We start from the raw sequence: 13,329 nt of genomic DNA on the forward strand, positions 1-13,329 counted from the left end.
TGGTCCAAATTTTGGTGAAACTCATCGGAGACTAAAAACACTATTTTTCCACCAAAAATGGTGAAAGAGTGAAATAGTGTGCTACCGGTGGGAGATGAACCCATTTTTTCACCACCATAAATGGGATTTGGTGAAAAAATGGCGAGACCCGTCGGAGGTGCTCTTACATAAATAAAATATATATTACATAATGCGGAAAATAAAAAGTGAGAGTGGGCTGGAGTCCACCCTAATGATAGGGTGCATCCTTTTCCGGCCCCGACAATATGTAAGAGAAAAAAAAATAACACCCGCAAATTAACTTCTTCAAGACCCATATTACAATATCGATATATATCACGAAATATATAATCCACAACCAAATTTAACCGAAAAAAAAAACGAAAAAGAAAAAAAAGGCCCTTTTGACATGCATGTATAATCTTAATTTGCAAGTCTAGAGAAAGAAGAAAGCAAAGAAAACGGAGAAGTTGATTCCAAAACAAGCTTGAACCAATAAAGACGACTTTTCGTGGACTGCCGACGGTGATGATGATGATGTCGTATTTGCACGCGAGCTACGAATCCGCCTTTTAATTTGAACAACTATTACCTCCCTTGATAGTTTCACTGGTTTAGATGTATGCTCGATTGCTAAGTGCGTACTACTTTTTCCCCGTTCCAAATTATCATAAGCCGTGGTTGAAAAAGAAAATTGAGATGATAATAACAAGATTAGTGCTATAGTTAGCCACATAAAGAGTAGATGCTTCATTTCTAGAGAGGAGTTGATCGATGAAGAGAAGAAAGTGAGGGTTGTGAAGAAGATACAACAATGTTGTATGATGTCCAAATATTTATATACAATATATATATTGTATGATGAGCTGGCTCTATTATAGTTGTAATGACAGCAGTAGAGATTTGAATGAATATAATAGTTTGTTTATTGACTTATCAGAAAAAAAAAATATAGTTTGTTTATTGAAGTTTTATTTGATGTTACACTCGCTGAAATATACTGGTAATCAGGTGCGGATCTATGTGTAGGTTTGGGGGGCTCCTGCCCGTACAGAATTTTTTTTTTTCTTACTAATTTTCTGTTATTTTTTCTTTTTTCTTTTTTTTTTTTTTTTGATATTTATCTATTCATTTATAGACTTTGTTCTCCAAAGATTTAAATTTTGTACATTTTAGCCCATGAAAAATATTTTTTTCCTTCTCTTAATTTACATCCAATTTTTAGCGTCCCCATAAAAAAGCTCTTAGACCCGACCATGTAGGTAATAATTATTAACCGTTGATCCGCACATAATCACACATATAGTAATGTGTATGTGTGCTTAAGAAATTGTTATTTAATCTAATAAATAGTTAAAATCCATTCCGTGTAAATGATTTAGTGTAGCATCTCAGTGAGGCGTTTAGTGAAAAATACACTAAAATAATTATTGGGGACAGCCTTGTATACCTACGTGTAGTAGTAGTATGGAGATATAAATAAATATATAAAGATTTTGTTCGAATTCAAGTTGTCCAATTTGACCAAGTGACTAGGCCTAAGTCAAACCAGCCAATATAGAAAAAATTGTGAAATGTCATAATTAATATTTAATACTTGCACCAAAAAGGTAAAATCCCTCGTCCGGGATTCATCCCTTGGCCCGACAAGTATTTGATGGAGGGATGTAAATTCATGGTGACTCAACGGCCTGTTAGAGTGGACACGAACCTAGTGCCCATAAGAAATCAACCCTCATTGGAGTTGAAATTTCCACATTGCGGCTTCCAGGATTTGATCGTATGACCTTGCACCAACTTACCACCCCAAAACTAGTTGAGCTATACTCATGTGGACTTTAATATTTAATAATTGGTTCCATGCCCTATCGGTTATCCGAGTATTATCCGAGGTGAGTTGTTAGGATTGTTGGAACATTCATTATTTTCAATAATTAATATTGAATAATGTTAATTAAATTATGTGGAGATTAATTTCATTTATTTACTTCTCAAAATCATGAAGTAAATTGAATAAGATATGTATCTGAATTTGGAGGAAGGGGATGGTCAAGAGGAAGGGGATCGATCTGTAATTTGATCGAGCTTGAGCTTGGGTATAACTTCCAATATTTGGTTTTGGCTTTAGATATTTTATTAATTAATAAAATTATTTAGTTCCAACCAAATTAATTAAAACTATTAAATCTAATTTAAACAAAATAACTAATTATCCTAGTCAATATTTTGAACCAAAGAAACGCCGTATGAGAGACGTCGTTCCAAAAAGACATGTGTCTTCTCCTTCTCCAATCCTTGCCTCCCTTTGTGAATCAAACTCTACCGCTTATAAATAAGATAAGAATATGGCCAATTCTTCACTGAATTTTAATCGTATAATAGAGTTTTATAGTTCTTCATATTATTCTTTTTTGTCGAAATCCTTTTCCGTTGTTCAAGTTCGATGTGAGTTTGATTCTCATGCAAGATTCAGACATCCGATCGTTGTATCTTGGGAGATTATCGGAAAAAGACTGTGCACCATCGACAGTCCGAAAATATTGTATTAAGATAATTGTTTTGGCAAGACTCGATCGTTCTTTGTATTTTTTTACAATTTCTCTTTTCGACAAACAAGTATTTTTTTTCTTTTACGCAGATTATTATAATTACACCAAATGGGATATCATTTGAAGTTGTCTAGGTGATAACGTAATAGAGATCATTATGTAATAACCTAGCTAGTGTACAGAATGTTTCAAAATATTGAAGATATTAATACTAAATAATATATTTCGTTAAAAGTTTAATTTTTGGTTGAGGTGGTCATTGAACATGACATTAGAGCATTAGAGTCAGGACAATTAAAAAGTCCTGAATTCGAATTCCACCACTACATCTATTTTAAATATTTCAAGTACAAGACTTCAAATATAATTCGCCTGCACTTGATGGGACATATTAGAAATATTAATATTATCGATTAGAACAATGAAATTAAAGAAAAAAGAACACAAAAGTATATAATGTATCCAAAAAATGTCCTGAAACTCGAGACAAAGAGAAGCCAAAAGCTAAGGTTGAATCTCAATTAAAGAGAGCACTAACCGAGCCAAGATTTTATATATGGGATCGATATGCACTAAATTTGTTTCTGGACGCCGTACGTTAGTCCTACTTACTATGCATGATTTTTTTATAAATCTCTATATAAAATAATAAGAATTTGAAAAATGTTATATTACTCACATACAAACTCAATTAAGATATATAATTATAATTTTAATTTTCTTCTCTCACTTTCTATAAACAGTAGCTTCATTTTCTTCCATCGGAATACCAATCACAGTTGTCCAATATGTAAGAGAAAAAACAATAGCTCAATATTAAATAGACACAGAAACTATTACAGACAATACTAACAATGTTCAAGAATCAAGACCCATATTTCACAACTTGCAAAAATCCATAACATCCAAACAAAACCTATTAAAAAAAAAAAAAAAAAACAATCTCGTATATATAAGAACTTTTGAAAGTCTATATAAAGAAGAGAACAAAGAAAACGGAAAAGCTGATAACGAAATAAGCTCGAATCGAAGACGACTTTTCGCTAACACCCGAAGATGTTGATCCTGGACGAGAGCCACCGGCTATCGGGCGGCCCCCCCCCCTCCTCTTAATTTGGACAACTATCTTCCTCGATTTTATCAAAGACGTATGTTCTAAATTAGAGGAGCTACTTTGAATTTCATACGAAGTCTTGGATATAATTCCATTAGCCGTGGTTGGAAAACAAAATCGGGACGAAAGCAAGATTACTGCTATCAGCCATAGAGAGAGTGTATACTTCATTTTTCTGTGAGCCGAAATTGATAGTTTTGATGAAGATATAATTATACTGTAAGATATCCAACTATATATATACACATATGTATATATATATGTATGTATATAGTAGATCAGAAACTTGTCGGAAGGAAGGAAAGTGCTGGCTCTATAAGAAAGTTCTGTGATGATCAAAGAAAAGAGATAACGTGGGGACACTTATATACACATATATAAAGATTAGGATTTTCAATTTTGTTGAAATTCAACTCGTCTAATTTGACTAATTTGTCATAACCGCATATTTAAAATGCCATGCTGTCAATATCTACAGTGTACTTTGCATTTCATTTTCACACGTTTTTGACCCGAAAACCTAAATAAAAAAGCGCGGCATTTCGATAGGCAGGTTAAAGTAAAGGGTAAATTACAATCACCCTAAGGTATGGTTAAATTACGAAAACACCCTCCATGTTTGGGTAATTACAACCACCCTCAACTATAAATCTACTTACATGTCTATCCTTGCGGTTTCAAATTTAGTGGAATCTTCTTGATTATATGGAGTATTATCACTTTTGTACCCGTTTTAACCCATTCGAGCTCCACATTTTGAAGCAAGATGATCATAAGATGTGTTTTTTGGCTTATAAATATTAGATTGTGGTGCATCATAAACTGTATTTTTACACTAAACGAGCACAAACTAGAGCACATTCGACGGAATCTAGATGATTATGTCGAATTTGACACCATAAGGGTGGAGGTGTAAGAAGATTCATAGTTGAGGGGTAAATGTAATTATCCAAACAAGAGAGGGTTTTTCGTAATTTGACCATACCTCAAGGGTGGTTGTAATTTACCCTAAAGTAAATTATACAGATCTTTCTATAATAACATAGTTAACAAAAAAAAAAAAACATTTCGAAAAGTCGACATCTAAGCGAGCAATTGCATGTACTTATGTGTTTGAATTATAATGAAAGGATTCTTGGAGGAATTTCTCTAATAAAAAGTTAGCACAGATAAATTCATGAAAACATAATGCCATAAAAGGTGAATTGAAATGTGTGACTTACACAATATGAAAATGGAGGAGTCGTCAGCCGAACAATTTATCGAGAGCATCTGGGCGTAGCATCTTGATAAAGGAATCTTGACCAAGATGCCGAGTCAAATCCCCGACTACACGATCCATGTATAGCATGTATAGCGAATTCCTGCTCTCCAAAAGCTCCAAGCCTTTTCGAGCATGGAATACGGATAGCACCCATTCTTCTAGAAGCTCTACACGATCACAATCCCAATAAAAAGAGCATCTTAGAAGTATATTCTCCTTTTCCTTCGTTACAAATAATTTAGGTTTCTACGCTTACAAAATGATCACTTGATTTTATGAGTTAAAATAATGCACAAGTCAAGGAGTAGATAATCAGAAAACGAAAAAAACAAAGCTACGTAATTGTATCGAAATCTTGCCTAGTTGACCAAGAAAGTAAGTTGTCTGAAATCAGAAACTCGATAAGCTGAATCCTGCCATCAACATTAATATTTAAAAACAAAATCGAAATAATTGTGTATATGTCTATTGATTTTTCTTACACATTCTGAATGCAAACTGCATGCACGTTTTTAGGAAAAAAGGGTTCTCACGAAAAATTCAGTTAAATATGCATTTAAAACTTATTTGAAATCGTAAAGCTGGTAATTAATGATATAGCGAGTCGAAAACATACATAATGTACATGTAGTTATGCATTTTGGGAAATGCGCCGTCAAAGGGATCCACGAAGAGTAAGCTTTCCGCAACTATAGAGATTCTCTGAGAAACTGAAAGGATTACTCGTTGGCCGACGTAGGGATCGGTTCCGAGTTTACGCATCAAGTGCTGAACATAAAACTGGAACGCATTGCACTCAGCCAATTCTGAAAGGAATGCGAAAGATTCAATAAGCATGAAATAAGTAGACAAAATTGGCTATGATACTAGATAAAATTGTTGGATAAACTAAATTAGATGCACACTTGGGTTTAACTTGGGTTTATATAGCGGATTTGAAATTCTCCATTAATTAAAACATGCAAAAAACATAAAATAATCACAAATCCTGAGTTTCACATGGCTATTCTTAATAATCGGGCTTTCATATCTAATTAACGCATGTAATTAAGTTTTTTTATTTTACGTTCCGAAAGCCTTCCGGTTGATGTAAGGATAGAAGAGCTCTATTACTGAGATGTCTAAATGATGCATATGAAATCCATTTTGTAAAAATAGTCCACATCTTGACAAACAAATATGAAATTAAAATTCCACTAGCAAATTTAATCCATTTACTGCTAAAATACGGGGTCGAATTTAGTGAATAACAATTCCAAGACTGAATCTTAGCAATAGAATTATTCTATTTATTTCAAAAAGGAATCAGCAAAAAACAAAATCTTGAACTTTTAGAATCGAAATTATAACCAAAGGCATACCTTCTCCTTGAGATTCATTGCACATCCTTCGCATCAACCTCATGATTAAGCTACTCACGATGCTTTCAATTTTCTCGTCTATCTTTCCACCCGACAACAGAGCCTTCAGTGTGGCTTCACAAAGTATGGTTCATAATTTAAGTAAAATAATTAGAATTTTCTAATTTTCCCACCAAAATAGAGAAGGACAAGGCCACAAGTCGCGGACATACGATACAATGAATAACATTTGATGCTCAACTGATTATTTCTAAAGAAGCAGCTTTCGAAGAAGACACCGAGCATAATCATTCAAAATCACTCGGGCCGTGTCCAGAAAAAAAAATTTAAAATTATTTATCCGAAATTAAAATTCTCTAATTTCCTTTTCTTAAGGTTCGCAAATATTGGTTCATTTCCTACGTAGCATTTCATCTCCCAAAAGATGACTTCTATTACGGTTGTGATACCATTGATTTCAGAATTAAATTACAAACTGGTAGTTCAATCAAGGGCATTCAAAAAGAAATTTAGGTAGCACATTTTACGAACTAATCTTTCAGAAGCATAGGAACACCTATTTTCGGTTAAAATCATGCCATCAAATCGAAAGTTGCAAGATTCAGAAACATGTCTTAAATTTGGTACCTAGAATAAAATCAACGGCTTGGTGCGACCAATTTTTGAATTTGCTTTCCTCAACCTGCAAACCATGCAGAGGAAATTAATAAATTTTCATCAATATCAAATTGATGGAATTCTGAAATGCGGATAGGATAGAACAACTCACTTCGCGAGGGGATGAAGTCTCGCAAAGCTCCACGAGAAAATCTACTGAAGCTCTCAGCTGCTCCATTTCGCTTTCGATAGCAGTATCTGTAAGTACAATAAAAATTAAAAGAAAAAAAAAGATAATCTAAAAATCTCAGAATAAACCTTTCCATGTGAAGGCCATTGTAAAAATTGGTACGAAATGACGATTTTACTTAAATATCCAAAACAAAACCCGTTTCAGTTGCCACGTTTATTTGAACTTTAAAAGGCTAAAATCCTATTTACTTCAAGAGCTTCTCAGACATAATTAGGTTGATTTCAAATATAAAATGCGGGTATAGAAATATCAAAGTGCAATCTCACCTGATATATATGATTGCACTGATGCACCATCAAGTCTTCGTCTCTTTCTTTCACTCAATCTCACTGCAAAACAATTCCAAAATAAAAAACACGACACCTAGGAGAAAAAACGCTCCCACAAACTGTACAAGATGTAATTTCATTGTTTGGAATAGGATATATTTAACCAATCGGAGACTGAGAAAAAACCGAAAACCTTGTCTGAGAAATCTACGGCGAAGCACGTCACCAATTCTCTGCTGATCATATTCACTCTTAGGGCTCAGCTGCCCTAAATTATCATAGAAATAGCATTTGCATGACACATTTTGCGGAAACACGTCGTGGTACACTCCATCTAATGCAAGGAAAATCAGTGAAGTTCGTAAGTAAAATCATCAGTCCGTAACCAAAAGCTTAAATTACATACGGATTTCAAATGTTTAAAATAAAAAGTCCGAAACCTCAAGATTGTTCAAATCCAAACACGAACATTCAAATATGCAGGTGGCAAATGTTACCAACAAAAACAACAAGGACCAATCTGAAATTGCGAAAAAGTATAGATAATGGTGAGAAAGAGAGAAGACAACTCGCCTTCCGCAATTTTAAGATCTTCCTTAAGTCTAAGAATTTCTTCTTTTCTCTGTTTCGCCTAATATTTCAACAAAAAATAAAAAAATTAAATCAATCAATACGCGCGCGAACACAATCGATTGCAAAAACACGATAAAATCACACCCACCCAATGTCAAATACACACACATAGAGAATATACACCTTTGTCTTCCATTTGATAGCATCTGATTTTGAGTTGTCACCGGAAATCCCCTGAGAATCGCCATTGGCGGCAGCGGCGGCGGTGGTGGCGGCAGAAGAAGGAAGCTTTTGGCGGCGCCTAGTTTTGACTATAGCCAACGCTAAAGCGAGTTTGAGAGACGGATCCAAATCGCCGTTCGCTTGCTGCTTTGCCGGATTCTCCATTTCTGTATGCTCTGATTAATTGATAAATTATCGCGGTTTAAGGGAATTGCTTTTTGCGGTTTGAAAATTGCTATTTGCGGTTTTCAACAAAACCCCCCAAAAAAATATTTTATTACACTAAAACCCCCAAAACTTTCCAAAACAATCCAAAAACCCCCCCAAAACGCGTTAAAGCCCAACTTGGGCGCCCATTTATGCAGTGCACGCCCAAGTTGGGCGTGCAAGCTGCATTTGGGCGCCCGAGTTGGGCGTCCAGTGCAAAAAAAAAATATTTTTTTTTTTTTTTTTTTTTTTAAATGGTCGAACGCCCAAGATGGGCGCCCAAGGCGTGTACGAACGCCCGGAACGGGCGTTCGTACACGCCTTGGGCGCCCATCTTGGGCGTTCGACCATTTTTTTGCGAAAAAAAAAGCCCTACAAATCGATTTGTAGGGCTTTTTAACATGAAATTGGTCACGTAATCGACCTACCCAATGCATATTACACATATAAGAGTCGAAATTACATCAAAAAATCGAAGCCCAACCCTTCTTCAAGCTTGATTTCGAATTTTCGAATTTTTTTTTTCTTTTTTTTTGCTATTTGCAGTTTTGGGGGGGTTTTTGATATTTTTAAAAGTTTTGGGAGGTTTTGTTAGTAACCGCGAATAGCAATTTTGTGACCGCAAATAGCATTTTCTTATTTGAATTCGGTGTTGGATTTCATTTAATTTAGGGTTAATGGCACTTTGCCCCCAAACTATGGTTCGTTTTGCACGTTACCCCCTGAACTAAAAGATTTTATAAAATTTTACCGAAACTCGTTAAATCGTTGCACGGTACCTTAATTTTGTCTAGGGATGGCAACGGGTCGGTTCTGAGCCGGGTTTGCCTAAACCCAAGACCCGACCCACGAAAAATATATAAACCCAAGACCCGCCCCAACCCGCTTTAGCTTAGACCCAGACCCAGACCCGTCTCAACTCAAACCCTAACTAAACGGTTCTGACCGCCACACACACTAGACCCATTAACATACAAAAAGTTTAATATTTTTTAACTTTCATAAGATTTTGCTTGTATATTTTTACGAAATAATATCAATACTAAAATACAATATTTTAAAAAATCTCTACAAGTGACATAACATGAACAATAAAATTACAATTAATTATATTTAATTTTCATAATAAGTAAAATTCAAAATGCAAGACAATTAGCGGTGGTCGACAAGTGATAAATATTACTCACGAGAAATGAGATTCGAAAAATAAAACAGTGAAAACAGGTAAATGAGAATAGACAAGATGGAAATTGATAGTTTGATAAATGAAACCCGAAATATATATATATATATATATATATATATATATATATATATATATATATATATATGTGTGTGTGTATATATGAGCTAATTGCAAATACCTCCCCTGTGTAATCTCTAATTGACAAATAGCCCCCTGTCAAAAAAAAACTCACCAACACCCCATCGTGTAATCAAATCCAAAACTCACAGCACCCTCTGTGTTTTTTGGCATTGACTAACAGTGAAATGACAAAAATGCCCTACGGGATTTTTCAGCAATTAGTAAAATATATATGATTTATATATACTGTACATATTTCTTTTTAAAATTTCTCAAGTCTGTAATTAATTTAATTAAATTTTATTACACAATTATTTTTAATTTTTTTATGTGTAGTTATTTTTAATTTTATACACATTAATAATTTAATTTTGTAATTATAAAAATAAAATATAAACATAAATTAAATATATATAGTTGTATTAAAATATTTTATATGTTTTATATTATTCTTTTATTATATTTTAAGTTAAAAAAAGGGATTATTAGTGAGAACCCCCAATACATTAACGTATATTAGGGTGGATCCAGCTCCTTTTACTTTATTAGTGATAACCCCTTGTTTATTAAATAAAATTAATATTTTGTAATATTTTTCACGGTATGACTAATTTAGCCCTGAACTATAATTTACGTCATATAACAAATCACAAAATTCTCGGGTGAATTAATATGCATCTCTCTCTCTTTATCTCTCATCTCTCTCCTCTCTCGCTTTCTCTGTTTCTATCCCTTCTCTGTAGGCCGTTCAATCTCAAGTAGAAGAACAATCAGAACTCCCACGACGACAATCACCAACAAATCATCAACTAGGTAGGTCGTTGGCGAGGAACTCTAAGACGAAGTTATTTGCCCCTCCTTCCGTTAGGATTTATGGCGGCCCTGGTTTTGCAGATCGGCAGCATAAGCTGCTTCCACGGGCTTCATAAGTTTTTTAGATGTATATTGTTGTTAAGTTTTGCGTGGCGCGTTAGGGTTCGTCGGAATTAGGTGTCTTTTTTTTTTTTTTTTTTTAATTTATAGTCTTTTTGAATTGGGTTCATTATAGGTGGCGACTTAAGGATTTTGTTGGAATTGAGTATGTGGAATCAGGTGTTTTATAGTCGTTTTTTATAGGATTGGGAGTTGATTTTGAAACTGCAAGAATGTTAGTACAGTTTGTGCAAATGTAGTTGATGTACTCCAAATGTATAGTTGGTTTTGATTAATTATTTTTAATTTTCAGAAGAAAAATAAAAAGTTGTCTGTTCATTTAACAACTTTTTAATGGTGATGATCCAACGTGATTTCACCGGGCAAGATAATTCAATTATTTTATGGATGACATAAAATGAGGTTTTTTCTATGTGAAATACGGGAATGTTGCTTTGCCCATGGCTTCGGAGGCATTTGCTGTGATTAACGGCTTTAGATGCATGTGTTGTGATTAATGGTCTTCATGGTGGAATAATGTGAATTAATAAATAGTTGTTTTCATAACCGCACTAGTTTGAAGATGTGTTGATTTAATAAATAGTTGATTTAATAAATAGTTGAATTAATAAACAGCCGATTTAAGGAATAGTTGATTTGTATTAATGTACTATAATGAATATAAGTTGATTGAATAAATAGTTGATTTAGAAAATAGTTGATTTGCATCAAACATGCAAAGAACACAATTACCAACTACTTTTATGAACTATTTTTGACCACATCTTTTGTTTTTAAAATAAAATGCAAGGAATTTTCCAGTTGATAAGCAACTTTTCATGTAAATCAACTGTTATGAAATCGACTATTATTTTTTTAAATCTACTATTAGTTCTTCAATCAACATAAGTATTAGAAATCAGATAGTGCCAACATATAGTCAACATTAGGATAAAAATTTAACAGCAACAAATACTTTAAACAACTATTATTCATAAACTACTATTTTCTTAAAAATAAAGTTCCAATATCGTTCCCAATCACATCCTATTCAAACTTGTCTTTGTAATCAACTATAGAAAAAATTAACTATAAACCACAAACTTCACATAACTTGTGCAGCAGGTTTTTCAAACCCATTTGTATAACAAAACATACTTCATATTATAAATAACAAATAATATAACTAGAATTGTAATTATCAAATTCGACTAAATAATTTAAAAATATTTTAGATTTATTAACCTGTGTCCAGGAATCAAAAAAATTTAGTCGTTTTCATCTGTCGATCCCCTGTACAACAAAAACACACACACAAAAAAAAGTTAGGGTTGGTTTTTTGAAAAAGATGTAGTAGGTTTTAAACATGACTATTTGTATGAGACGAACATACTGATAAAAAATAGCACAAAAATAGTTCTTCTTGTAGTCGTTCGCTGCCGACGTAGATACGAGAACACGGCGAATTTGTAGTAGATTTAGAATCCTGTATGATTTTGCCGGCGACTCTCATCGTTGATTGGAAGCTTCGTCGATTTATTTTTCTGGCCTACAATGGTCGCCGACGTAGTTGAATTCAGAGGTTTTGAGATTTTGTTTTGGTAGTGGCAGTTGAGAAGGAAGGTGGGTGCGAGGAATGGGGGATTTGGGGGAGTGATTATAGCAGTGCTTTGTCATGTGAGATTTGAGATGCACTTTTTCTTAATCGATGCGTGTCTTCATAGGGGTATAAGGGGTATAAAGAAAATAGTGGATCTAGTACTAATATGAAAAATGTGAGTGGATCCACTCTTATTAAAAAAATACTAGAGGGGGTTTTCACTAATAGACCCTTAAAAAAAAGGAAAAGGAAGAAAAAGTAGTCTTCTTCCCCGATGCACCCCACTCCACCCCCACCCCACCCACCACCCAACTCAACCCTTCTTCTCCCCACGCCGCTGCCCAACCACCGGCTCACCCTTCCTACACCCCCGTCTTCTTTCCAGATCCACAGCACCGTGATTCCTTTTCACGAAGTACCATTTCTCCCCCAATTTCACTCTTACTATGGCAGCCCATTTCTGCAATTTGAACAAAGGCGGCGACGGCGGCGATAATGTGCAGGAGAAGAAAAAACCTACCCATACACAACATCTCTTTGTCTCTCTCGCTAGGAAATGGGTGGTATCAGACGGCGGCGGTGACGAGAGAGAGAAAACTGAAGGAGTAGGTGGGTGGCGGTGGTGCGAGACGGGCTAGAAGGCGGCGGTGACGAGGGAGAGAAATTTGAGAGAGTAGGTGGGTGGCGGTGGTGCGAGACGGACCAGAGGGCGGCGGCGGTGCCGAACTTTTTCCTGGTTGGGAGGTGGCGGCGGAATGGAACGAGGAAGAAGAGGGTCCTTAATCCTTATGTAGCAAAATTGGAAATTTTGAAATTTAGAATTTGGTCCTATAAATTATAGTTATTTATAATTTATTCACTCATTTTTTTTTATACAGGGGTATCTATGACATTTCACCCTAAAAATAACATAAAAACTCGCACAGCCCGCGAGTAAGATACACGATTTGCCTTAAGGGGTCTAGATGCATTGACTTTGGTTACACAGGGGGGCATTGGTGAGTTTTTTTTTTGACAGGGGGTATTTGCCAATTAGAGATCACACAGGGGAGGTGTTTGCAATTAGCTCGTGTGTATATATATATATATATATATATATATA

At 34.6% G+C, this 13,329-nt stretch overlaps 1 protein-coding gene and 1 long non-coding RNA gene across 3 annotated transcripts; both read right to left on the reverse strand.

The window, feature by feature from the left end:
• Positions 1–4,783: 4,783 nt before the first annotated feature.
• LOC148767706 (protein MULTIPOLAR SPINDLE 1-like) lies at positions 4,784–8,449 on the reverse strand. Of its 2 annotated transcripts, none has more exons than XM_088824242.1 (10): positions 8,164–8,449; positions 7,981–8,038; positions 7,601–7,741; positions 7,405–7,467; positions 7,058–7,143; positions 6,916–6,970; positions 6,289–6,402; positions 5,544–5,733; positions 5,270–5,340; positions 4,784–5,094 (listed from the first exon to the last, which is right to left on the reverse strand). In XM_088824242.1, exons 1-10 carry the CDS (start codon positions 8,365–8,367, stop codon positions 4,910–4,912), a joined length of 1,167 nt encoding a protein of 388 aa, XP_088680368.1. In that variant the 5' UTR covers positions 8,368–8,449; the 3' UTR covers positions 4,784–4,909. The 2 variants fall into 2 exon arrangements, with proteins under 2 accessions (XP_088680368.1, XP_088680369.1); XM_088824243.1 differs by having other exon boundaries at positions 4,803–5,094; positions 5,266–5,340.
• A 3,166-nt stretch (positions 8,450–11,615) lies between these two features.
• On the reverse strand, positions 11,616–12,978 carry LOC148767707 (uncharacterized). Its single transcript, XR_016033838.1, has 2 exons — positions 12,021–12,978; positions 11,616–11,920 (listed from the first exon to the last, which is right to left on the reverse strand). It is a non-coding gene; the product is annotated as an uncharacterized LOC148767707 (long non-coding RNA).
• Positions 12,979–13,329: the final 351 nt, after the last annotated feature.

This window comes from Erythranthe guttata, chromosome 10, assembly GCF_056151865.1.
Source record: "Erythranthe guttata isolate IM_541 chromosome 10, IM_541, whole genome shotgun sequence".
NCBI classification, from domain to species: domain Eukaryota; kingdom Viridiplantae; phylum Streptophyta; class Magnoliopsida; order Lamiales; family Phrymaceae; genus Erythranthe; species Erythranthe guttata.

Bases quoted from the DNA above. Each gene is read 5' to 3' on its own strand.
- LOC148767706 (XM_088824242.1), bottom strand. From the start codon at position 8,367: ATGGAGAATCCGGCAAAGCAGCAAGCGAACGGCGATTTGGATCCGTCT. The intron at 6,971-7,057 runs GTGAGTTGTTCT...CATGGTTTGCAG, and splicing joins AGACTTCATCCCCTCGCGAA to GTTGAGGAAAGCAAATTCAA. The intron at 5,341-5,543 runs GTATGTTTTCGA...TGTTGATGGCAG, and splicing joins CATAACTACATGTACATTAT to GATTCAGCTTATCGAGTTTC.